This window comes from Pseudochaenichthys georgianus, chromosome 13, assembly GCF_902827115.2.
Source record: "Pseudochaenichthys georgianus chromosome 13, fPseGeo1.2, whole genome shotgun sequence".
NCBI classification, from domain to species: domain Eukaryota; kingdom Metazoa; phylum Chordata; class Actinopteri; order Perciformes; family Channichthyidae; genus Pseudochaenichthys; species Pseudochaenichthys georgianus.
In genome coordinates this window covers 39,272,708-39,298,873 of record NC_047515.1, presented here as the reverse complement: position 1 = coordinate 39,298,873, position 26,166 = coordinate 39,272,708, and the positions used below count along the sequence as shown (strand labels likewise).

The following is a 26,166-nucleotide window of genomic DNA, read 5'->3' as shown; positions in this document are numbered from 1 at the left end:
TAAATAACTACGTCTGAAAGAAGAAGTCAAGGGCAAATAAGTGCAAGTCTCTTCAGTGAGAATGTCACACAATTATTTAAAAAGAAAAGCAAAATTCTGGAAAAAAAGTCAAAATCAAAACAAAAAAGTAACAATTTAAAAAAAAATCTGAGAAAAAGTCAAATTCTAAGAAAAAGGCATATTTAAGATGCATTGTGGGAAATGTAGTTTATGGACATCGTGCTTCTGTAAATCGGCATGTAACCGTATAGTAAACATATTACATTCTTTCAGAGCTCTTGCGGGCCACATGAAATGAAGTCGCGGGCCGGATTTGGCCCCCGGGCCTTAAGTTTGACACCCCTGATCTAGAGCATTAATTAATTAATAAACAACCACCTTCCCCGCTCCGCTCAAACACATCTTCCACATCAAGCACCTCCACCTGGGACACACCGCCAAGAGCTTCGGCCTGAGAGACGCTCCGCAGGGCCTCAGCGCCCCCGACCTTTAGGATGTGTGGTTGCTTGTGAGGCTCGTAGCCTTCACAGTTGGTATACAAAGTATTTTGTGCTATTCAAACAGCTCTGTGTGTTTTCCATGTTACTTCAACATGCCTTAACATGCCATAAGAAACACCCCAGTATCAATTCCATCTTTATGAAGCAGAATTAATGTCCCATAACCCCACCCAATGTACTGTTCATGTACTTTGGTTGTACTGAGAGAGAGCACCACTTCATCTTAAAAAAGTGATGTGTAACTTAATCTCAGACTCAAAGCATTTCCTGCTTCTTCATTTAGTTGAAATGTATTTTCAGTGTTTGTAAAGCTATAAACTATGTATTATATTAAACTTCCTTATCTTCTCGTGTAGTGGCGTAAAAACAGCTGTGAGGAAAGTGTGACATGGCATTCAAGCAGACTTTCTCTTGATGGATTGTTACACTTTAGCCAGCTGGTTCTTGCAGTAATTGCTAACAAGGCCAGAGAGATTAGGAGTCAGGAGGGCACGCAGCGTGGGGAAACACCGGAAGTGTTGACTGACTTCTTAACACTGAAGCATTACCCAGCTGCTCTCCTCTCTTACATCACAATCTGAATGAGAAACAGGTTTGTCTTGGCAATCTTTACACATAGAAGGAATTTGCTTTGGTGTATCCATCGACATTGTAAGAGATTTTGAATCGGAAAATGACCAAAAATAGAACTATTTTAAAATCTATTGTAACATTCAAATATAGAGAAATATTTACCTGAAATATATAATATACAACAAAAACGAAGTACAGTAAAGTGTGTACAATGCTGTTGAACAGAAATGTGCGCAATTCACAATATTAAAATGAACATGATGTTCTTTCCTCAATTTAACTTGCACCATTGTTTTATGGTCAACGTATATTGTATGTTTTACTGTTGGAGGATCCGCAGACTTAAGATCCTCATTGCCAAAAACAACGTCGTAGATATTGGGCATATGACGATCAATCCTCCGAATCGTCTTGAATCAAAGTCATTGTTTTTAATGTCATATAAATCCTCCAAATCCATGAATTGACACTGCAACTGTTCTGGTATGAACGCTTTTTCCCATGCTTCTCTCTCTCTCAGCGTGCTCCCAGGGGACCTATGGGCCGGCCTGTAACAGTCTGTGTCGGTGCCAGAACGGAGGCTCGTGTGACCCCGTGACCGGGAAGTGTGTGTGCCCCCCCGGGGTGCAGGGCCTGCTGTGCGAGGACGGTTTGTAAACATTCCTAAAGGTACACACAGGTGTGAAAACAAAAACCAGGCTCTAAGGTGGTGGTGCTAAAAATATAGATATATGAAGCAATATCTCCTAACGACCCTGTCAGAGGTTGTCTCTTAGTGATGAATTAATGGCGCTATTTGGAAATTCTATTCATGTACACAATAAAACAAAGCAACAGGATCACAACAATTAATGATAAAGAAAATTCTGGAGGTAAAATAGGAAAATTGCTCAGGGCTTATAGCAGGAACCTCCAATTAAATGTAAAAGTCAACAAACAAGCTAACAGCAACAAAAAGAAAATGAAAGACGTAGAAAAAACCCACAATGTTGAGTTTCACAATTTTGCCTTTTCTTATCGTTCAAACTTATTTTAAAATTGTGTTCTAAAGTCGCATTTTTCGTGTTAACAGGTTGTCCCAGGGGTCATTTCGGGATGCACTGCAGGAGAAAGTGTAAGTGTCCCAACAACGGACACTGCCACCGTCTGTACGGGGGCTGCCTCTGCTCTCCGGGACTGTACGGCCGCCTCTGCCACCTGTGTGAGTACCAATGACCTCATTATAATACCTACTGCATAATGCTGCTGATCAAAGTGTTCAAAAGGTGGTGGTTCTAGACCAATTTTAACTAGGGGGCCATGTTACATGTATTTACGATACAATCAAATCAAATCAAGTTTGATATTTACGATACAATAATACATTAATGGTCAGATCAAGTCTGACATTTTACTTGCATCACAGCATTGTAACATCAACATAGACAAATATCTATACTATGTATATTTATGAGTGGTGTACATTTGATGTGAGACAAAGACAGTGTTCAATATTTTAACTTTTTTAATTCAATATGAAGTCATAGCCCACAAAAAACAACCATGACTAGTATTTGTTTCATTTACAAAAAAGTGACAGTCTTTGCTGCAACACTATTAAAAATTATATTATCATTCTAATCTAAGGGCACTGGCCCCCGTTCGCCCCACTCTAGAACCGCCCATGTGTTAGTTTGAAATAATACTGGCCAGTGGTGTTTACCAGTTAATACAATTGATAGAAATATACTTTAGGAGTATGTGATATATGAGCAATGTGCTTAGGTTCTGCAATGAATAAACTATCTTCATTTATGCTACTTCACATTTCCAACCCATAACCATAACATTTTGGGAGCTATTCTTTACTTTTGACCCCACTACATTTATCTGATTGCATAATGCTCTTCTGTACGATTGAATGTTAAAGGATGAAGTTAAACCATCATTGGCAGACTTTAGGTGTTGGCATCTTGGTGATTGACATATAAGTGGATAACAACGTCTTTGGTTCTCTACATTTTGTCAGTTTTTGTTAATCACTATTTCCAGATTATGTTAGGAAACTATGTACAAAGGGTCGTTTGGACGGGGGCACCAGGTGGGACGGCTACTCTTAGTACTTCATTCACCTCAGCTCTTTTGTGTAAGAAAAACAAAAAACAAATGTTTAACCTGAAAGAAAAATATAACTATTATTCTTCATTCCTGGTTACTTGATTGGATGCAGAAGTGAAATATGGGTAACAATATGATGTGAAACCATTAATGCCAATCTTTAAGTGTCATGAGGATGATCAGGTTCTGTACATTGTGTTAGTTCTGTACTGCTTCTACTAGATTATGTACAATTGTCTACATAAAGTACACAGAGCCTCATGTTTGCTCTTCATCGCTGGCTGTACTCAGCCGTTTTGACGGGGGCACCAGGTGGGACGGCAGCTCTCGGGGGAGCCAGTGTCCCTCCAGCTTCCCCTCAATGAGGTGGACCGCCAGAGCGAACTCCTCATTGTCCAGCATGCCGTCCCCGTCCACGTCCGACAGCCTCCAGATGTGGGCGAGCACGGAGCTGGGCAGCAGCGTGGTGCTCATCCACTCTCGGACTTTGGTGCCGCTCAGTTTGCCGTCGTTTGGACTGAGGTTGTAGAAAATCTCGTCGTACTTCGGCTTGTATTTCTCCACCGCCCACTCGACGAAATCCGCCTCGCCGCTCTCGTCGTCTCTCCTGAATTCCTTGAACGGATCTTTTTTGTAAAGCTCACGCCTGAATGTGCCCAAAAACTCCCCGTCCAGCACTCCAGGGAGGGATTTCTTCCTTTCCTTCCTCAGTTCCTGCTGTTGGAGAAGAGGCACCAGGTTGGCGATGTCAGTGGCCAGGAGTTTATCCAGCGAGGCCATCAGACTGGGCTTCAGTGTCTTGAACTTTGAGAAATCTTGACCTAAAAGCTTCTCCTAGAAAGTTATGCAAACACATGTAAAGTTTAAGAGTTGGTAAATCAATTCTAAAACATGTTAGATTAAATTAAAAAGTCATTTAACCTGCATCTTGGTGCAGTCAGGGAAGTCGCCCGCTGGGACTCGATGCTGTTGCTGGATCTTGGTGAAAATCACAGGAAGCTGGTAAATCAGGTTGTGCTTTTTGCTTTCTTTGCAGAAAATAGTCGGCATCTCCTTCTTCAGATAGCTGATAATGTGGGCATGAGCCTAGTGGGAACAGAAAGGAGAGTTCAGAGTAACTTAAGGGTCCCCTATTATACTGTTTTCCATCAATATATTACAGCTCTCAGATATATACAAACATGGCTCCAAACACCAAACAGGATTACCCATAATCCCCTCTGTTTCAGCCCTGGTTCCAAAGTGCTGATTCTCTGTCTGTGACTTTAGATGAAAATAAGGAGCCCCTCCCCACGCCCCTCTGAGAGACACAAAGAACTCAATGGTGCTCTAGAGGAGATGCAGGTGATAAGGTGGGCGGGTACCTTGGTTGCTGATTGGCTAATGGTTACACAAGACAACACATCGTTATGACATCACAAAGTGGCCAGAATCTGATCAGCTCATTTTCAGACAGGTTTTTATAGAAATGGATCAAAAAGAGAGAGAATCTTTGTTCCTGAGACTTTCAGAGTCTCTTTCCACAGAGGGGACACATGTTGATGTAGAAGAGACATGAAGAAGAGGGGACACATGTTGATGAAGAAGAGACATGAAGAAGAGGGGACACATGTTGATGTAGAAGAGACATGAAGAAGAGGGGACACATGCTGATGTAGAAGAGACATGAAGAAGAGGGGACACATGTTGATGTAGAAGAGACATGAAGAAGAGGGGACACATGTTGATGTAGAAGAGACATGAAGAAGAGGGGACACATGTTGATGTAGAAGAGACATGAAGAAGAGGGGACACATGCTGATGTAGAAGAGACATGAAAAAGAGGGGACACATGTTGATGTAGAAGAGACATGGAGAAGAGGGGACACATGTTGATGTAGAAGAGACATGAAGAAGAGGGGACACATGTTGATGTAGAAGAGACATGAAGAAGAGGGGACACATGTTGATGTAGAAGAGACATGAAGAAAAGGGGACACGTGTTGATGTAGAAGAGACATGAAGAAGAGGGGACACGTGTTGATGTAGAAGAGACATGAAGAAGAGGGGACACGTGTTGATGTAGAAGAGACATGGAGAAGAGGGGACACGTGTTGATGTAGAAGAGACATGAAGAAGAGGGGACACATGTTGATGTAGAAGAGACATGAAGAAGAGGGGACACATGTTGATGTAGAAGAGACATGAAGAAGAGGGGACACATGTTGATGTAGAAGAGACATGAAGAAGAGGGGACACAGGTTGATGTAGAAGAGACATGAAGAAGAGGGGACACATGTTGATGTAGAAGAGACATGAAGAAGAGGGGACACATGTTGATGTAGAAGAGACATGAAAAAGAGGGGACACAGGTTGATGTAGAAGAGACATGAAGAAGAGGGGACACAGGTTGATGTAGAAGAGACATGAAGAAGAGGGGACACATGTTGATGTAGAAGAGACATGAAGAAGAGGGGACACATGTTGATGTAGAAGAGACATGAAGAAGTGGATGTTGCACAATAGGTGACCTTTAATCTCAGTTATAATTGGTTGAAATGGACCAATGAGATCTCTCACCCTCACTAAGCGCGCCCTCTTCACCAGGTCATTCAGCTTGCGTACCGCAGCGTTGCGCGGCAGGTTCCTGATGTCGGCCAGCAGGTCCTCCTCCTCCACCTCGATCAGCTGATAGTGGTCGCACGCCTGCCTGGGCTCCGACCAGAAAGATCCAATATAAACCCGCAAGACCTCCGGGGTTTTAAACACTTTCCCCAGCGACCACATGAGGGAGCCGTACACCCGCATGAGCTGCTGCGAGTCCACCCTGTCGGCCTTGTTGAGAACCACGCGCAGCTTGTCCTCGTGTCCACACAGCGCCCCGAAGGCCCGAGTGAGCTCATCGGAGAACTCTAGTTTATGTGCGTCAAACAGCAGGATGATCCGATCCACACGCTCTGCAAACCAGCGCAGCACTGCTGGGAAGTCGTAGCCTGGGGACGAGGAATGAACACACAGGGATCTCATTAAGGCAAGTCTCGGTGCCTCAACACCCGGAGACACATACTGTATATCCCAGAGGCGCTCACTGGTCGCAGGCCATGTCAGTTACACCCACAGATTAGTGTGTTGATAAAACAAAGGGGAGACAGCTTCCTGCTCGTCTCCTCCCAATAGTGCTTCTGAGTTCAAGTGTTTGAGTTTCAACAGGCTGGAATATTATTATTGTAATGCGTCTGCTTCGTCTCTTCTGTTACCAGGGATTTAAATCCTCCTGACGACGACAATGCTGTCCAACTTTTCTAAAACGGAATATTTAGAAGTAGAAGAAGAAAACTTTGAAAAGGAAATTAGAAAAGTGTTATTTCACCTCGACTCATTTTTCTTCTCGCAGCAGTTAAGATGCCCGGCGTGTCGATAATGCTCACGCTCTCCAGGACTTTATTTGGCATCTGGACGCACTGAAACCTGGAGAGAATAAACGCTTCAACATAACGCACTCACGGGAATGTGTTTAATGAATATTCATAAGACAGCTTCACTGCAATGTTTGGCCGTCTTAAAAGACAGAACATTGCCAACACTTGTTGACTATACAAGAAATAGTAGGAAAATACCCTCCCTCCCGTATCTCTTTCTCGTCTGCTTTTGTCACCTGTTCAGAAAAGCGTTTCCAAAAGGGTCGAGGTTGCGAAAGGGCTTCTTGGGGTCCACTGTGAGGGCATTTCCAGGGATGATGCCTTCCACCTCGCCGTGCATGAGGGCCGTGAAGCAGTCCGTGGTTGGCTCTGGTCCTACTCTGCTGCCAAGGAAATCTTGTTCTATGAGATACCTGAAGTCCAAACCACCATTAGAACATCGGCAGATTACTTGCACACAAAAGCACGGATGTTCTGACTAACCTGATGAAAGTAGTCTTTCCAGTCGAATACTGACCCATCACCAACACCATGGGTTTATTGTCGAACTCGGCGTCCTCGTAGCACGGGGAATGAAAGTGACTGAAGGCATAGTGTTTCTCAATCGGCATCAGCCTCTTGTAATAAAGGTTCTTCAGCTCCTCCGTCACGACATTGACATCCCCCCGAGTTTTAGGGTTGCTCCAAAGCCTCCGTAAGGACATGGCGACGAATCTCTGCTCTTCAGCGTGGAAGCTGCTCGCTCTTCTAAGACCCAACCGAATGATGGAAGAATGTGAAAGAGGAATATTATCAGAACCTCACAGCTGCAGCGGGGACAGTGAGAGGGTGGAGAGGGTGTAACCAGAGCCTGCAGCTGCACCGAGCATCAAGCCAATGTCGAGCGGGACAGGGTGGAGCGGAGAACTTCAGTTGGTTTGTAGCCGAAGAGGGAGAATCTTGGCAAAAGTCGTGCAGATTGTTCATGCAGAGACGATGTGGACGCTTTCAAAGTCTTACATAACACTCAATATGTCCAAGGCTTCTTCTAATGAGACACAGTTTTCATCATTTGTATGATATCATCTGAGTGCAAAAGGAAGCGGCGGTCCCATGACTTCAACTGAGGTCTGAAGTTGTGATAACACGGTTGTTGGGTGTGGTCGCTTTGCTCGTATTAAAGTGTAATCTGATAGGCGAGCAGGATTCCTTTTGACATTCTGAACGATCACCACTGTTACTTCAGCACACAGAAGTCGCTGGGAATTTGTTTTCCTTGATTAACCTTTGGAAGACAAGCCTTCCCATATGTTGTTTGAGGGAAGCAGTACTGTAGCTTTTGCAACTTTTAATTTATATGTATATACGTTTAATTCGTGCGCATTTATTTTTTGTACGACATCATACACAGTGGTCGAAGAAGGATTTGGATTCTTAACTTAAGTAGAAGTAGCAAAGTGTAGACATACTCTGTTACAAGTCAAAGTCCTGCATTCAAACCGTCCCTAAGCAAAGGAAATGTACTCATTGTGCATTCAAATGGTCTCTTATTCAGTGTTTTGCTTTCATTATTGATATTGTAGTAGTGTGTGCTGCATTTAATTTCTATATATATTCGTGTGTGTGCCAAATGTAAGATTTGTATATGGTTTGATAGTTAATCTACAGCATAAATCATATTTTGTCTCTAAAAAGTCAACTTTTTGTTATATAACTGCCTGTTTTTAGTTTACAGCCATGTATTATCCTGCTGATCCATGTGCGTTCCTTTAGCTCAGGGGTTCTCAAAGTGCGGCCCGCGGGCCAATGGCGGCCCTCGGAAATGTTTCTGGCGGCACGCGATAGTTAATGTGACACGCTGAAATGCATGCGTTATATTTTAATCCTCCATGGTTGTATCTAGTAAGAATTAGAATGGAATTTAAGAATGGTAAAACTGCGCCCCCCTGGGTTGTCATTCCTAAATTATGAATGACAGCTTGTGGAAAGTTTGCTAGACTACTGGTTGCATGGCAACTAGGCATCTCGCGAGTTGCGGTAATTGGTTAGTACAATAAAGAAAGGATTTGTTTTGGAATTATTTTGTATTCCGTTTTTTTCTTGGGCGGCCCTCAATCCAATATTGGGTACCTAAATTGGCCCTCGCTCATCAAAACTTTGAGAACCCCTGCTTTAGCTCAAGAAGTAGGAGCCGTTCCTAAACCCACGAGGAACACTTTATCCTTTAGTTCAACAGATTGTTTTAATTAAGATTTAAAGTACCCTATGTGTGTCTACTGAGATGTGATTAAGTAGAACTTTAAAGTATCACAACTCTTTCGTTAGTCTACTACTCTGATTGGTTAGCTGGACGACTCTGTTGTGATTGGTCAACCGCTTAGCCTATCACGCACAATGTGTTTGAGCGCTAGCCAATAGAAGGGCAAGTGTTACACAGTGATGTCACTATGTTTCAGAAGTAAACAAAGCAGTCTAATGGAGGTGTTTCTGGCAGGTGGGTAGTGTGCGGGAGAGACACTCCCTCTGGAGGGGATTTTAGGATGTTAGCCTTTGCCGACCATTTACATGCACACAAACCTATATAACTAACAACAGGACAGGGAACACCACAACACATTATATTAAGGCCTCTTTAATGAATTTAGTTACAGCCATTACTGACCATTTAAACATGGGAACATCTTGTGTCTTGGTCTGTCTTCTTCACGCTGATCTCGTCTCTCAGCTTGTCCCAGGTGGACGCACGGGGCCAGCTGTTCCCGGGAATGTGACTGTGTTCAAGAACATTCCTCTGGCTGCGACCCCAAAACAGGAAGCTGTTTCTGTAAGACCGCCTACCACGGACCACAGTGTGAGAAAGGTACAAGCACTTAATTTCCCTTTAAAGTAATTGTTGAAGATTTGAGTTTACGTCCAGGCTTTGAGATTGTCTGTTTTTATCTCACTTTTTGTGTATGTGCTCATGTCTCAATGCAGAATGTGAGCCAGGGTTCTTCGGTGCCGGCTGTGAGCAGCCATGTGACTGTCCAGGTGGAGGGTCATGTGACCCGCGGACCGGGGAGTGCGGTCAGAGATGTCCTGCAGGTCTTCACGGAGAAAAATGTCAACTTGGTGAGGAAAGGTTTTTCTCTGTCGGCTCAACACAATCATCCGACACAATAATGCGATGGGATTGGTCAACCGCTTTGAGATGTCCCGCCCCTTATCCTGTCACGTACATTTTGTTGGAGCACTAGCCAATAAGTGGGAGTGTTACGGAAGTAATCAAAGGAGTCCAATGGAGGCGTTTCGGGCAGTGTGGGGGGGGGGGGGGAAACTTAAAAAGCATAACAGGGCCCCTTTAAATGTATGATTTCCCCTTTATACTCCACAGTGCTCTCATGTGGAGCTCGCTCTTTAAGTAGAGCATCACTCACTGTCAGCATGTGTGTGAAGTACGTGGGTTTGCACACTGACTCGTGCCTACATGTGCAGTTATTGTTTGCATACTTCATGCTTGTACTCGTGCGTGTCCTTTCTGATGTCAACACAAATTGATATGAACGAGTTTCTCCACCTTTGTCTCAACCTTTCGCAATTCTTTATCTTTCTCTATTAAGCCCTTTTCTATTCATTCCCTGCTGCAATTGATGGATCGTGTGGATTTAATGGGTGAATAAAAAAATGCTTTCATTTATATTCCACCTGGTCAATGCAGGTGTTCTCTTTACAGCCTCAAATATGTGTGTGCCTTCAAGTTGTTGTGATCTAAAGTGATACAGAACATTGTGTGTGAGTGGGAAACAAGACTTTGTGCCTCCATGCATTGGACTAAGATAACAGAGCAGAGTTTCAATGTGTCAGCACCAATGCACCGTCCAGGTTTAGGCTCGCTGGGTTTGTCAAAGCCAAATGGAAAAAGAAATCCACATGTTCTGGATTGTAAGCGTTTTTCGTTGCAGGCCAGGTCATGACGGGTAATTTACTCTGCAGAGACGATTGGCAGACGTTGAATAAATAAACAGAGTATTTCTTGTATTTCACTTTGTTTGGCAAGCGTGTGCGATCCCATCTTGTTTTATTGTGACCGACAATTGTTGTAGCTTTTAATAAAAAGAAGCTGTTTTCATCTGTTGTGTCTCCAGCCTGCCCGTCGCTGAGATATGGTGAGAGCTGTCGTCTGACCTGTGGCTGTGGAGGAGCTCCATGTGATCCTGTAACCGGACGATGCATCTGTCCTGCAGGGAAGACTGGGGACTCCTGTCATGAAGGTATATTAATGTTGAATTGGTTTGTGTTACAATGCATTTCTGTTGAGTTTTAGGACATTTTAGACAAATTAAGTTGTATTGGAGTGTAAAGCAACACTCAATTCCATGCAAAATAACCTCTGCAAGCTTTCTAACTTGCATACAACATACATCATTTTGTTCCTAGACCTTCATTGTTTTCTAATTAGACATTGCGTGGAGGTTTTTTTTCACTTTTGTTGTAGACAAAAGTGAAAAATGCTGTTTGAATTTACTGACCTCAGTAGTTGTAGTATCCAACACAACCACCAGGGTGTGTGAGTAATCTGTTTCCTTGTAGCTTACTCCCCATTAAATGCATTCCACTGAAACATCCAGTCATAAGTGGCGTTAGGACTTTACAGAGTGATAGCTAACATAAGTGGCTTACTGCTCAGTTAATCTGAAAGATACTGGGTGCTCCGCAGACTGCCCTGATGCATTCTGGGGGATGAAGTGCCAGTCAGCATGTCCTGACTGTGAGAACGGAGCCTCCTGCAATAAGGAGAGCGGAGTGTGTGAGTGCAGACCAGGCTTCATGGGGAACCTCTGCCAGAATGGTGAGTTGTTATCCAATGAGGTCCAAGAAAGGAAATGATTTTATATGAGATTTATGTTTTTCTATTCCAGCCATATTTATTTTCTTGCGTATTTTGAGTTTCATGATACAAAAATATTCACACTTTTGTCCATTTTTTTCAAATTTGAACTCAGCTGTATCTACAAGGCCAATACAAAGCAAGAAAACATGAACAAATTGAATACAATGGGCAATACATATGTAAAATAAAACAAGTATTTCAAGTATTAAAAAGTAGTATTTCAAGTAGTATTTATAAAATAATATTAATAAAAAATCAAATTAAAAAATCTTTATTTCCTCCCCAAAAAATGGAATAGTTAATTGAATGGTTTTGCATTTGACTGATTTGCTTTTAATATAATTAGATTATTTAAGGGTTGGAAGCAGATGATATGTGGTTGTCCTCCAATCTGAAGGTTGGTGGTTGGATCCCCAGCCACTGCAATTACTATACTTAACCCCACATTGCTTGGCCCATGTGTGAACGTGTTTGATTGGCCCACCTTGAATGGCAGCCCCTGCCTCTGTATGCATGTGTGTGAACGGGTGAATGCTGACTTGTATTATGTAAATTAGTTTGTCACAAACAGCTGTGTAAATGTAGTTTACCACTATGATGTCCCTGTTGTTCACAGAGTGTCCCCCAGGTCTCCATGGTCCAGGCTGTGAGGGTCTCTGCTCCTGCCCCCCCGACACTGACTGCGACCCCCAGACGGGACACTGCCTCTGCCCTGCTGGCAAAAGAGGCCCTGACTGTGCAACAGGTATAACAGTCACTATTTATCATTGTAAAAATAAGGGATATAGCAGGAGGCGTCTCCCACTCATGTCCAGTGGGTGACAGAATTGATGAAGCTTCTACACATGGAGAAAACAAATATTGATATTTGTCATTGAAGCTGTATGTGTTGTTTACCCCTCCTGTTGTCAAATCTGACCGATTTACTACTTTCATCAATCATAACTTTTTTGTTTTACATTTGATTGCATTAAGGCTTTATGATATCCTTCACCGTAGACATTTGAACATACAAAATGGCTGATCACCACTTCCATTGAAGTTTGGATGATTTAGTGAACTTTGTAACACCATGGTGTTCCCGGTCAAAAATTACCGCCATAAAGAAAAGGAATTAGTAACCATCCGGATCAGATACAACACACACACACACACACACACACACACACACACACACACACACACACACACACACACACACACACACACACACACACACACACACACACACACACACACACACACACACACACACACACACACACACACACACACACACACACACACACACACACACACACACACACACACACACACACGCACACACACACCATGTATACATCACTTCAGGGGACATTACATTGACTTACATGCATTTCCTGGAGACTTACCCTAACCTTAACCTTAACCAACACATGCCTAACCCTAACCCTAACCCTAACCAAATCTTCACCCTAAAATTAATGATTCCCTCCAATTTGTCCCCATAAGGGAGGCGAGTCCTCACACGTGACTGTGTAAACAGATTTAGGTCCCCACAAGTATAGTAATACTAGACCACACACACACACACGCACACGCGCACACACACTGACACATTTCCCGCTCTTATGTGCCCATCCCCCCACATGGATCACACCTGGCACACGCAGTACATGTTCAGTGTCTGTTCTTTGGGTATTTACTGCAGTGTTTCATGAATACCAGTCGTCACGAACACCAACGTAAGGGGGGAGGGGAACACAGACAATAGGAGGGTTAAGAAAAAGGAAAATAAAGTTGAAAAATAAGTAAATAACGAATATATCTCTGACTGCATGATGTGCTTCTCAGCGTGTGAATCTGGTTACTGGGGCCCGGGGTGCGTGAACACATGCGAGTGCAGAGAGATCTCAGAGAGCTGCGACCCGCTCAGCGGACAGTGTGTGTGTGAGGCGGGCTTCACCGGGGACCACTGTGAGAAGAGTGAGTGGACCTCTTGAATACTTTTACTAAACACTACCACCATGGGGTGACTGCTGCTGAGAACTTATTTTCAACTAATTTACAATCCTGACAATATTTGTATTGGTATGTAGCTTATTTCAGTCATTTTTGCACTTTTTCTAAGGACTTGGAGTGTACTGAATACAAAGAGATTTAAATAGTTTAGAACAACCTTCTGCATGTAACTTTAGGAACTATATTACTATATCACATTACAACACAGGACATTCAGTTATAGTATGTATTCATGTATGTACATATGTATATATATATACCATATTAGCTGGCATTAAACACGGGTAACAAATAAATAAAAGAAACAAGCAGAACTTTTACACATGGCAACGGTAGAAGAGATATGTATCAATAGAGTACATACATGTATAGAATACACAGAATAAAATATCCAAAATTAGTTAGTTAGAATGCATTTAAATCCAATTTTCTAATCAAACCAAATATATACATAGGAAACTATAAACATTATGTATATACCATAAACAATGCAGTGAAGTAATGTGAATACAATATGTGAACATTGTTCAAGGCAAGGCAAGTTTATTTATATAGCACTTTTCAACGCAAGGCAATTCAAAGTGCTTTACAAAAAATGAAAGACATTAAGCATTAAAAAAGAAAAGCTAATAAAATAAACATTAAAAGGAAAAATACATGGATAAAAGTTACAGTGCAGTTTAAGATATGAATAGTTCAATTAAAAGCAGCGACAAAAAGAAAAGTTCAGGGTTATTGAAAAAGAATGAAAGACACCGAAGCTGAGACAAAGACTGAATATGACGCCGGCTACCGTTGGTTTAAAGTTTAGGATGTTGCCAAACCTCTCCTCCTGATGTTTTCCCTGATGTTCTCCTGTCAGAGTGTGTGCATGGCAGTTTTGGGCGGGGGTGTGTGCTGCCGTGCCGCTGTGAGAGCGGAGCGCTCTGCGACCACGTGAGCGGAGCCTGCACCTGCTCACCTGGGTACGCCGGCACCTTCTGTGAGAAAAGTAAGGTGTTCTTTTTGTTTCTGATAAGTACCTGTATCACGCCTGATTGTACCAATGTGTTCTCTAACATTTTTAAACTTATCATCTGAATATTCCACAGTACACATCACTGACATAAAGCAATTTCTTTATTACACGTTGTGAAAATGAGACGCTATGTAAATGTGTGCTCATTTGCATATAAACAAACGATTGTTTAATTTTGTTGAAATTGATCAGATCAGAAATGGCCAACATTTGTATAATTTTAGGATTAACATTTTCTATAGAGGAAATATTGATATTCATGTTCATATATGTAAAAACAAATCATTATTCAATGCTAATCATTGTTTAAAAAAAACAAGAAAAAATATCTAAACGGTGGACTAGTGGAAATGGCAAGCCTTATTTATATTTTGGATATTTTTATATATATCCTGTCTCCATTGACTTAAATGTGTAAGTTGTGCCCTTCCCTTAAGTATAAATCTTATGAATAGATAGTATTGTGTTGTTATTTTTACTAAGGACCCTCCTCTCCTTAACATGTGACATTCTCCTCTTTATACACAAGAGGGCGCTGCAGGACAGTCCTCAGATTTTGTTGTATTTTTTCCAAGGCTTGAGTCACTGAGGTTATGAATCATCAGATTCTCCATGTAATGTCATGTGCGAAACCATTTTGAAACCACACAGATCCCAAGATATAATTAGCATTCGTCATTCTGGGTTCGATGGAGCGTATTTCACAGGCGTAGTCTCTTCCAAGCATCCTGCCATCGCAAACCCTTCATTTAGCTAATATTCCTCTCATCATTGGGATACATATTGAACGGAAAGACAGTCCAAGAGTCTTGAGAAGGCAATAGATTTGTTCTTGATTATAGTCCTTTGACTTGAAGTGGCCACATGTTATAAGTAAGTGTACGATTTACTGTAAGGCCCAGAAACCCATACCAGCTCCTAGCATCGTAAATCATGACCGTGTCACACTAGACCAGAGCTTCTCATCGCTAGTCATAACAGTCTAATGGCTTCAGACGCAGACGTCACTCTGATTGGACGTCGCTGTGGAAATAAGGCTATCGTTCTGACCAGATTCTGTTTTTCTGAAGGCCTTCTCTCCTCAAACAGAGGTGTCCCGTTTCTCAGTCTTCTGCTGGGCCTCTTCCTTCAGGAGAAAGTCAGGAAGACGCCTGTGCTGTGAGAAGGACCAGATCTCATCTGTTTCACAGGTTCTAAAAAGAAATACCTGTCTTTCCCGTTTAGCGTTTGGTTCCAGGTGGGCTGGTTTTTATAATGTTATTCATGGGAATAACGGCAAACGAGAGCAAATGCAGTTTTATTTAAAAAGCTTTATTGTGGTTAATGCTAACCGCCTGAATCGAGGAAACGAGCTATTGTGCTGACATGGGTCCTTCACACCAGACCACTTCTTCCATTAACGCGTATCGTGCTTCGTTTTCTGGTCCGCAGCTTTGATCTCTGCATCAAAACAGTTTGGGTAAAAAGAAGTCTGGCTTTTAACATCCGCGGTATTGTCGGAGAAACAGCAGTTGTTTTGTTGTTGTTGTTGTTTTGTTGACCTCTTTCAGTGAATGGCACCAGGAAGTTTCTGTGCTCTGTCCTCTCTATCCGCTCTATTTCTATGGCCTGCTCTCCTGGCTGTGTGGTCCCTGGACCTGCTTTATGGGCTGACAGCAGTGGCTCTTACACAACCAGGGATCTGGAAATAATCCTCCTGTCTTAAAGAGCTCATTTAGTGTGGAGATGGAGTCTTTCAGCGATGGCACAGTGTGTGTGTGTGTGTGTGTGTGTGTGTGTGTGTGTGTGTGTGTGTGTGTGTGTGTGTGTGTGTGTGTGTGTGTGTGTGTGTGTGTGTGTGTGTGTGTGTGTGTGTGTGTGTGTGTGTGTGTGTGTGTGTGTGTGTGTGTGGCGGACTGAATCCTCCGTGCCTTACCCATAAACAAAGACTTAGGGAAGAGTCTTCACTTACAAACTCTTGCAGACACTGTCCTAATATCTGATGACAGATTGCTGCTCTGTGGTTAATATGGAAACCAGTCGCCCCCTGCTGGCATCAACAAATAATAAACGTTGCAATTCAGAGGTGTCAGAATCTCCCCTGAAGAGTTACTGCAGAGTGTGTGTGTGAGCTGTAGGAAATAATGCACGTTTTTAACATGTTGAGGTGATTACTGTCCCCGGGATAAAGACCTTATTAAAGGGGAACATCAGTCATTGGAGAAGTTTCTTTTTTAACATCATAGATTCCTCGGTGTACGTTGGCCGACCCGTGCAAACGCGCTATAACGTCCCAAAACACTTCTATTTGGAGAATCAGGCTGCATTTAACTTGACCAACTTAACAACACATTCGCAGCATTTACGAAGCGCTGCAAATACAAAACGCAAGAAGCTCAAAACAAAACGGAAATGGGGACACTGAAAAGTGATGCACACAGCTGGGACCGGAGCGCTTGTTGGCGTTCGGAGATTGTTGAACCAGGGGCGGACTGGGGGGAAAAAGTGGCCCGGGGATTAATTGACAGACAGGCCCACTTAATGCGCGGCATGTATCGGCCGGCCGGCGACGAAAGCATGTTACTTAACTAAAAACCCTATGCATTTTATGTTATTTTGGACAATTATTCATATAGTAATCACATTACCTGAGCCCTTGAGTTACGGCATATATTTAGTGATTTTAATGTTAACAGGTCATTGATGCAATAACATTTTGACCCAATTTGCCTGACTTGACGCATGGAATAAAACATGGGCGTAGGAAGCATCCTCAATGTGGGTGAGACAATTTAACAGGGGGTGTGGGCAGGTGGTGGACCTCACCTCCTCTAGGGGGGTCCGGGGGCAGGCTCCCCCGGGAAGATTTTTTTTTTAAATGTTGAAGTTAAATGCATCAATCTGGTCCATTTTGAGAGCAAAGTTAGGGACTAAATCTATGGCAGTCAGTAGGGGCTTGGACTGTGAGCCGTAGGGTCGCCGGTTCAAGTCCCCGACCAGACCTATTTGGATTGTGGACTTCTACTTGGAGAGGTCCCAGTCCACCTCCTGCCCTGCCGTGGTGCCCTTGAGCAAGGCACCGGACATCCCCCTTCCCCCCTCACTCCCATTGCTCCCCGGGCGCTGTACACTAGCTGCCCACTAGCTGCCCACTGCTCCTAGTACCAGACTCCTGGTGCTAGGATGGGTTAAAAGCAGGGAACACATTTCACTGTGTGCTCTGCATGTGTGCCCATTAAAGAGGGGTTCATCCCTCCCAATTCTTCTTCTTCTTCAACACCCATATAAAACAGAACTGTAAACAGATTTTTTTTTTTTTCTTTCAACATTTATTTGAACAGCAAGTGGAGGCAAAAGTGAATGCACCCAAAACAATAAACCTGCTAGCTAACTAGCCTAAACTCAGTAACAGAATGTGGGCAACACGTTCTTCTCCACAGCCGCGCGACCTCTGAGTCAGACGTCACTTCCCCCTTTTCTATCGGTACGGCCGTACAGCCACTCCCCCTGAACCCCGTTTCCCTGCCAACCCCCCACAGCACCGGCCCACCGGGGAAACTCCCGGTATTCCCAATGGCCAGTCCGCCCCTGGTTGGCACTGTTAGTCTGTTAGCTAAGTTAGCTAGTTAGCTTACAGCAGATCTGCAATAATATCAGAAAGAATCATGCGATAACACATAATAAAGGATAAAATAAGCCAATAAACATCAACAAGCACTCCCAGCTGTGTGCATCAGTTTCTAGTGTCCCCGTTTCCGCATATTTTGTCAAGATGGTGAAGAAGATTCTTCCTTTGCATGTGTTTGGGCACACAGTGTGTTTATATTTACATCGTTATCGAAACTGCAGCGTGTTTCCTACAGTAATGGAAGTGTCGTCACGTGTTGGCCCCTGTCGGCCACCGTACCTGTCTCATCGCTGAATAAATCATATTTAATTTCTGAAATGTTTCCTGCAGCAAGTAAGATGTTGCCATGGTGTCAGCAATTGCTGTCATAATAATCAACAGCAGACAATAAACCAGTGTTTTTGCTACAGTTGTACCACAGAGCTAATGGACAGCTGGGTTAAAATGACAGCATCCTCAGTGGGCTGGCTTTAATAACAGCCTAACCACTACAGAGGCCTGCGCAGACATCATGCTGTCAGCGTGGGAAGATGCCAGAAAATGCTGAGCAGGAAGGACACTTTTCCCAATTTGAGGCCTTCAGGGAGAAAACGGAGGAGTGGAGGGCATCATCAATTGGAGCAGGAGAAGGAGATGCATTAACTGTAGGGAAACACCCTGGATACGGTGGCATTTAAAACCACTGAGTTACACATTTGTGTTGGCCTGCCAATTTGTGGCTTCCTTTGGTAACATGGTCCAGTGCTTTTTCCTTTTAGATAGAAGAGGTAGTATATGAATGAAATGAAAAACAGCTGGCCGTGGAGATAATTGGGAAACTATTCAAACCTTCACTCGATTTTCTCACATATCACTGCAACAGAAAAGAGAGAAATGTCTGCATCAGCTGTCAATCAAACCTCCGTTCCTATTAATTAAAAAACAGAAAGAGATATTTTTCTTGAGTCGATCTCTTTAGTGACAAATTGTGGGATCGAAAAATAGGTCTTGGATAAACAGTCATGTTTTCCTGCTCACGCTTACAGACAATATTTACACCCCAGTAGTGGAAAGGCTCGTTCATCCTCTTGCTTCTGGCAGAGGATGGGAGGCTCCATGTTTACTAAACTCTCCTGAGTGTCAATTGACTCTACACACACTTAAACACTCTCTCTGTGTGTGCTGGGGAATGGGAAACAGACACTGGCATCTCCAGCGATACTGTAGGTATGTGTGGGGGGAGGGGAGAGGCACAGTAACCTGGCTTTGTTTTGTATTGGCGGGGGCCTGTTGACTCAGCAGGTGCTCTAATTACCAGCTCTGTGCCCCCCTCCCCCCCCCCCCCCCCCTTGACCTAAAAGGGAATAACCTACACGCCTTCGTGGACTTTGATGTGGCCCAGATTCACCGCACATGTGGACCATGAGCTCACTTAACGAACGCAGACGCTCTGCAAATGAACCGCCGCAGCATGGTACTGCAATTTGATATTGGTATTTTCAGTAGGTGGTAAGACAGAGCGGGAGACTAGAAGGAGGAGAGGAGAGAAAGACATAAAGAGAACAAGTATAAAGAAAGTTGGCATCCAAGTATTTTCCTCTCCTCTTCTGCGCAGCTGCCAGTTCTAACCATGGGATGTTTTATCTCGGCCCACAGTGTGCCCGGACGGCTTTTACGGTCTTGACTGTGGCCAGATGTGTGAGTGCAGGAACGGTGCCCGCTGCCACCACATCACAGGAGGCTGCCTGTGCACCGCCGGCTGGGCAGGACCACACTGCATTCTGGGTAATGGAAGCCACATCATTAAAACGGGGTGTGAGGGAGGCCCTCACTGCAGCCCATCACGACATCCTCTCCTTAAACACAACTAGGATGTGTTTGTGAACAATTATCTCTATAATGAGACACTGCCAATGACTTTTCTTTTAGGGATGGGTAATGGTGCCCTCCGGCTCACGGGGTTTAATTGAGGTCTATTCTGGATAAATGCACCCACGTGTTTGTGTGCAGCGATCAGCATTAGGGAAAGGGATGGCATACCTCTTTAGCAGCTACCCTGTCACTGTTCTCATGCTACAGTTTCATGCCGTTGTTTTAATGGATCCAGTGAAATGCCCACTAAAGCTCTTACTCTGTCATTCGCCACTTTTACGCAAGACTTTCCTCTTGCCACAGTCATTTGTGGTCCTCACTACGAGAGCCAGAGTCAGCAGAAAGCCACTCGCATGACTTAATGATGCATCTCTGTCATTAGGGCACTTTTCCTCTCTTAGACTCCAAATGTCATCTTGGACTTTGATCATTAACTTAACAGTGTGTGTGTAAAAAAGGCCCCAAAAATTTCCTTTAGCCCTCTGATCTCATATGCAGTGGTGAGAAGTTACTAAGTACATTTAGGCAAGTACCGTACTAAAGTATCATTTAAAAAAAAGTTGTACTTTACTTGAATATTAACATTTTCTGCCACTTGAACTTCTACTCCTCTACATTTCAGGGAGAAGTATAGGCGTTTTACTCAAAGATAAATACGTTTAGTAGTTGTTACATTTCATATAAATGCTTATATTTACAGTACATAAAGTATCCAAACTTAACTCCAGATAAAAAACTTGATAATACAACAATTTTAAAGAAAATATTCTGCATTAGTTTTGATTCTTTAGGTACATTTTAGCTGATAATACTTCTGTTCTTTTACCTAATTTGAACACAGTATTTTTTGACTGTGGTATTCAGATATTCATCTGCTAACTGGCTCGTAAGTGAGGCTGTACAATGAATGTGGTGGAGTTCAAAGTAGATTATTCGTCTACAAATATAGTGGGGTGAAAATAGTATCATAATGTGGAAATACTGAGTACAAGTACCTTCATATTCTACCTAAGTGCAGTACTTGAGTAAATACCGCTGCTGCTCCTCTGATTGCCTTATGTGCTGCATTTAAAGTTAATAATGAGTGTGTGTGTCTCTGTGTTTCTGTGTGTGTGTAGCGTGTCCAGAGGGTACTTTTGGGGAGCGGTGCAGTCAGACCTGTGAGTGTGAGCGGGGGTCCAGGTGTGACCACGTCAGCGGGGGGTGCAGCTGTGCCGCCGGCTTGACTGGAGTCCGCTGCCAACTGCGTGAGTTTCAGCTGATCATCACCCAGCTGTGTATCACCCAGCTGTGTATCACCCAGCTGTGTATCACCCAGCTTGAGTGATACCCAGCTGTGTATCACTCAGCTGTGTATCACCCAGCTGTGTATTACATTTTAGAAGACATTTTTGTAGTTTTTTACTCCTCTACATTTCTCTGACAGCTTTAGTTACTTTACAGATTCTGATTATTAGCGAATACAAATTACTATTAAACTAACAATCAAGTGTGTGTGTGTGTGTGTGTGTGTGTGTGTGTGTGTGTGTGTGTGTGTGTGTGTGTGTGTGTGTGTGTGTGTGTGTGTGTGTGTGTGTGTGTGTGTGTGTGTGTGTGTGTGTGTGTGTGTGTGTGTGTGTGTGTGTGTGTGTGTGTGTGTGTGTGTGTGTGTGTGTAGCCTGTCCTGCAGAGTCTTACGGTGAACAATGCTCTGGTCAGTGTCTGTGTGGAAACGGAGGCTCCTGTGATAGCGTCAGTGGTCAGTGCTCCTGCCCCCCCGGCTGGAGAGGGGCTACCTGTGAGTCAGGTGAGTCCTACAGAAGCCTTACATGTATTACATTACACTGAGGAACAAACGTGTCCAAATGAGAGACAGAAATGCATATCTTGGGATCAAATTAGCCTCTTCATGTAACAAAAGGAGGAAGGTCACACACAAGTTATTAATTAAATGAACCAAACCAGATGATAGCAATGTGGACTGACCCTAGCATGAGGCATGGTGACAAAGAAGGGAGAGCATGGTCTGAAGCTCTCTTAAAGGAGACCTATCATGCTATATTTGAATAATATATTGTAGGGCCATACCTATATAAGGTATATTTATACGTTTTCTTTTTCAAAATACCAAACAGGTCCTGCATTTTAGCCATGCCTCATTTCGCTCTATTTTGCTCTCCTCCACCCTGTCTTTGCGCTGCAGCTGGCCACGCCCCCTGCAAGAGTTACAAGCGTCATGTTACCATGCTGTTACCATGCCACGGCAACCTCTCATTCCCCTGATTGGTGGAGAGTTGGCCATATAGGCGGAGCTCCTCGTTCCTGACGTCAGACTATTTTCAAATCTGTGTCAGTCTGTATCAGATCCGTTGCAGCCCCGTTTTTAGAGATTTTGGGTACGGAGGAAAAGAGAGAGGGTTGTGAGTTCCCTGACACACCGGGGACACATATTCATGTATACAAGACGTACAAAGGTGCATTTTGCATGATAGGTCCCCTTTAAATACGGATGAGGAAGGTGATCCTCATCAGGGGCCTCGTTTATAAAGGGATATACGCTCAAAAAATGGCGTACGCCAGTTTCTACGCAATGTTTGCGATTTATAAAATACTAACTTGACGGGAAAATGTGCGGTCCTCCACGCAAACTCTAACCCATGCGTACGCACTAAGCACAACAACGGGAGAGACGAGAAACTGCGACACCGCGTTGGCAGAAGGAAGAATGGAGAGAAATGTGTGGAAATAATACCATAAATAAAATGTTACCTCTCATTTATCATATGAAGAATTCACTTTCAAACATTGATTAAAGCCAATCTTAAAATGATTTAACAAACGCCTGCTTGAGATTCCTCAGTGCACACAAACACATAACTTGGAGAAATAAATAAATACGGATATGTTATTTAAAACCACCTCGAATATGTTGTGCTAATGTATGTAATGTGCATAAATGATGCGGTTTTGCATTTCTATAGGTTACGAGCATGGTTTTATATACTACCATGTTTAATCATGTGTTATGCCGTTTGCTAAGACTTGATAAGTCGCTCGTAAAACACAGGAGGTATGGAAACTAAGAACACCATATGTGGTAAAATGTACAGCTAATATAACACAACACATTAGTTGTATTTCCTTTAACTGGTGGATATAGAGTTGCTTCGGGGTGGGGGGGGGGTTGAGATGCACAGGCTGCAGTGGAGACACTGCACACAGCTGATCGACAGCTGGGACACAAACCACCAAATATGAAAACATAATTCAGATCCAGTCGTCATGACTACACACCGGAGGGATTCCCCGATCATTTATTACAGTCTCTCATCAAGGGGGGGTCTCCTGTCCCCGGTACAAACGCCTGATGAAGGCTACGTGTATTTTTTTTGTCATGAACCTTTTTCGGACCACTTATTTATTTATCTTGGTGACGATCCGACCTCCATGCTGCTACTCTGTTCAAACGGCATCCACCAAACAATATGATTTATCTCCACCTCCCCAAAATAACCAAAATCTGACACGGTGTGAGACGTCTTTTTGAGCTGTTCTGTCGTCATTTCCTGCGATCTTCTTCATGCAGTCAGAATGAATAAATGAATGAATGGGCGTTTCTTTGACTATTTATAGGCAAATCTGGGCATAACGTGAAGCCCGCAAAAGCTGCACCGCATTTCGAGTCGATTGTGATTTATAAAGGGAAACCGGCGTAGGAAGTGCTGTACGCACTTTCCTCGCAATGTTTGGTGAATCGGAAAATGTCGGAACATTTCTGTACCTATTTTTTGGATTTCTACTACGTAAGCAACCTTCCCACGTGAATCCTACGCACGGCGTTATGAGGCCCCTGCTCTGATGATTCTGACCTTGATACCGCCTACAGGCCCTCTGGAGCAATAACACACTGTCATAGTTTGAAATAAAATAGTATTATTAATCAGGAATCAAATCATGACGAAGAATACAGATTACAACTGACTTAGTAAAAGGAGCCGTCGTGACAAACAGACTTGTAGGAATGCAGCGCCTAACTGAATTTCCATTATTATTTGTATTTGTGTAAATAGCTATAATTGTATGTTGTATTGTGGGCATGTGCAACTGTTGGTGTGTAATATTAATGATTGAAAACAATACTAAGGGGTAAAAAAAACTACTTGTTTTCACTAAAATACTTGAATGCAGCTTCCATCTGAGGTTTCCTCTCCCTCTCTCCTAGAGTGTGAGGAGGGACGGTTTGGAGAGAACTGCAGTCAGACCTGCAGCTGTACGAGTGGGGGGAGGTGTGACGGAGAGACAGGACGATGTGTGTGTCTGCCTGGATGGACGGGAGACCTCTGTCAGTCAGGTGACTTCCTGATCTAACCCAATCAGAGGTTGAGAGGAATGTAACCTGATTACTTTCCACTACTTTTGGATTGCCTCAATATAAAGTGCAATGCAAGACATGTCAGTGTACAACAGTGTATTATGCAAGACAGCAGAACAATGTGACCATAGAAAAGAAGAAACTAATATATTAAATATCAAATATACGTCCTATAAAATTATAGGCTCGACCTACAAAGTATTTTTGTTTAAAAAAGCAGTTAAGTAAAATTTAAGAAGAATGAAAGTAGCCTATATATCGTCTTTAATATATTTATGTTTATTTAAAAATGTTTTGTTACATTGTCAACATGCTAGTAATCCCCATTTCAAAAGCATTTTTTAAACACACAGTATTAGATATAATCTGTTATACAGTCAACCTGCGACCCAGCGATGTCCGTCTTTGCTAGATATTATATATATAGATATAGATAGCCTAGAATCATTGGGTAGAAGAGCATAACTAAGTAAACTATGTGTAGCTAAGTGTAGCTCTCGGACTCTGATGTGGGTTCTGATTGTGTGTGTTCTGTCTGAAGCCTGTTCTGAGGGATTCTTTGGAGAGCGCTGTGTGCAGAGGTGTGACTGCGTCCATAGTCCGAGTTGCCACCATATGACGGGTCGCTGTGAGTGTGAGCCAGGCTGGAGGGGGGCCAGGTGTGACAAACGTGAGTGTGTAAAGCACTGAGGAAGTGGCAACGGATATTAAAGTGGCCTGCTTTGACCATGAGAGTAAACCGAGTGATGTTTGTCCGCTCTCAGACTGCCTCCCGGGGTCCCACGGTGCTTCCTGTGCCCAGCCGTGTGGCTGCCAGGCCGGGGTGTCCTGCCACCATGAGACGGGGAGCTGTGGGTGTCCCGCCGGACTCATGGGGCCCGGCTGCGAGACACGTAAGAATGGAAAGGGGGGGGGGGGAATTATAAAAGGGTTATTGTTTACATCTTTGGAAATGTGGTGTAGCAACTACACTTCCGATAAGTAGAGGGATAATGTGCAGCTAGGCCAAAGAACAAAGTCTGCTTAGTGTCCAGATCCTGCTCAACCTGTCGGTGTTCTTTTTTCAATTAATGACCGCCTAGCTGCAACTTTCATCCCGATTTTTACACTAAATAAACCAACGACTTGACTCACAATATGGATACAGAAATGATTTTATTGCTTTAAGAAAAAACGGTTTTGCTTCTAAGTTATCTAATAGTCGGTTCCACTGCGAACCAACAGCGTAACTTAAAATGAGGGCAAGGTTTCCTGTATCTGTCTGTCTTCTTCTGCTTTTCCTGTTAGTGTTTACTTCCTGTCTGTCTTCTTCTGTTTTTCCTGTTTACTTCCTGTTTGTCTTCTGTTGATTCTCCGGCGTCCAGCGCTCTGTCTTTTAACCTCTTTCCTTCTCTTGCTCTATTTTTCTTTTCTTTACTTGGGACAGTTTAGCCGTCATGAATCCAATACTCTCCACAAATATAACAAATAATATAGTATAGTATATAAGTATTCCAATGTGTTTTTTGATGGAGAAAACGAATATCTCTTGGCCACAGCTGCTGTTAAATTGACCGGACTTCTTTCTGCGGAGTGATACAGTATGACTGCACATTGTCCGCAACATCTGGAAGGTCCAAATTGGCAAATCAGAATCGAGTATTCAACTCAGCCGTCTTATAATAGTCGCTAAGAGGCTTAGTTTGGCTCTTCATTTTGACACTTTCTAAGAAAAACTTCATGCTGAAGTTGATGTTTCGTTATTTATAAAAGAAAATTAAACATACTATTTAAAAAGCGTGAATATACAGTCAACAGAAAAACTCTGTATAATTGAAACCACATGCAGGTGCCAGTTGTTGGATGTGAAATACAAACGTGTGCAATCTAAACAAATAAAGATAATAACAGAAATAATAAGCAGAAGTGTTCTGGCTCCTGC

At 43.1% G+C, this 26,166-nt stretch overlaps 2 protein-coding genes across 2 annotated transcripts in view; one reads left to right on the top strand and one right to left on the bottom strand.

Moving 5' to 3' along the window:
• egfem1 (EGF-like and EMI domain containing 1) overlaps positions 1–26,166 on the top strand; it is an 82,691-nt gene that overhangs the window by 45,661 nt on the left and 10,864 nt on the right. Inside the window, exons 15-29 of the mRNA XM_034098198.2 lie at positions 1,594–1,722; positions 2,146–2,274; positions 9,273–9,407; positions 9,524–9,658; positions 10,672–10,797; positions 11,244–11,375; positions 12,034–12,162; positions 13,251–13,382; positions 14,281–14,409; positions 19,679–19,807; positions 21,013–21,141; positions 21,552–21,680; positions 24,096–24,224; positions 24,787–24,915; positions 25,010–25,138. Coding sequence (XP_033954089.1) covers positions 1,594–1,722; positions 2,146–2,274; positions 9,273–9,407; positions 9,524–9,658; positions 10,672–10,797; positions 11,244–11,375; positions 12,034–12,162; positions 13,251–13,382; positions 14,281–14,409; positions 19,679–19,807; positions 21,013–21,141; positions 21,552–21,680; positions 24,096–24,224; positions 24,787–24,915; positions 25,010–25,138 — 1,950 coding nt within the window. The remainder of the gene's footprint in view (positions 1–1,593; positions 1,723–2,145; positions 2,275–9,272; positions 9,408–9,523; positions 9,659–10,671; positions 10,798–11,243; positions 11,376–12,033; positions 12,163–13,250; positions 13,383–14,280; positions 14,410–19,678; positions 19,808–21,012; positions 21,142–21,551; positions 21,681–24,095; positions 24,225–24,786; positions 24,916–25,009; positions 25,139–26,166) is intronic.
• LOC117457925 (EH domain-containing protein 2-like) lies at positions 2,610–7,314 on the bottom strand. Its single transcript, XM_034098199.1, has 6 exons — positions 7,052–7,314; positions 6,805–6,981; positions 6,520–6,617; positions 5,730–6,142; positions 4,092–4,256; positions 2,610–4,004 (listed from the first exon to the last, which is right to left on the bottom strand). The coding sequence occupies exons 1-6, from the start codon at positions 7,270–7,272 to the stop codon at positions 3,429–3,431; spliced, it is 1,650 nt and encodes a 549-aa protein (XP_033954090.1). The 5' UTR covers positions 7,273–7,314; the 3' UTR covers positions 2,610–3,428.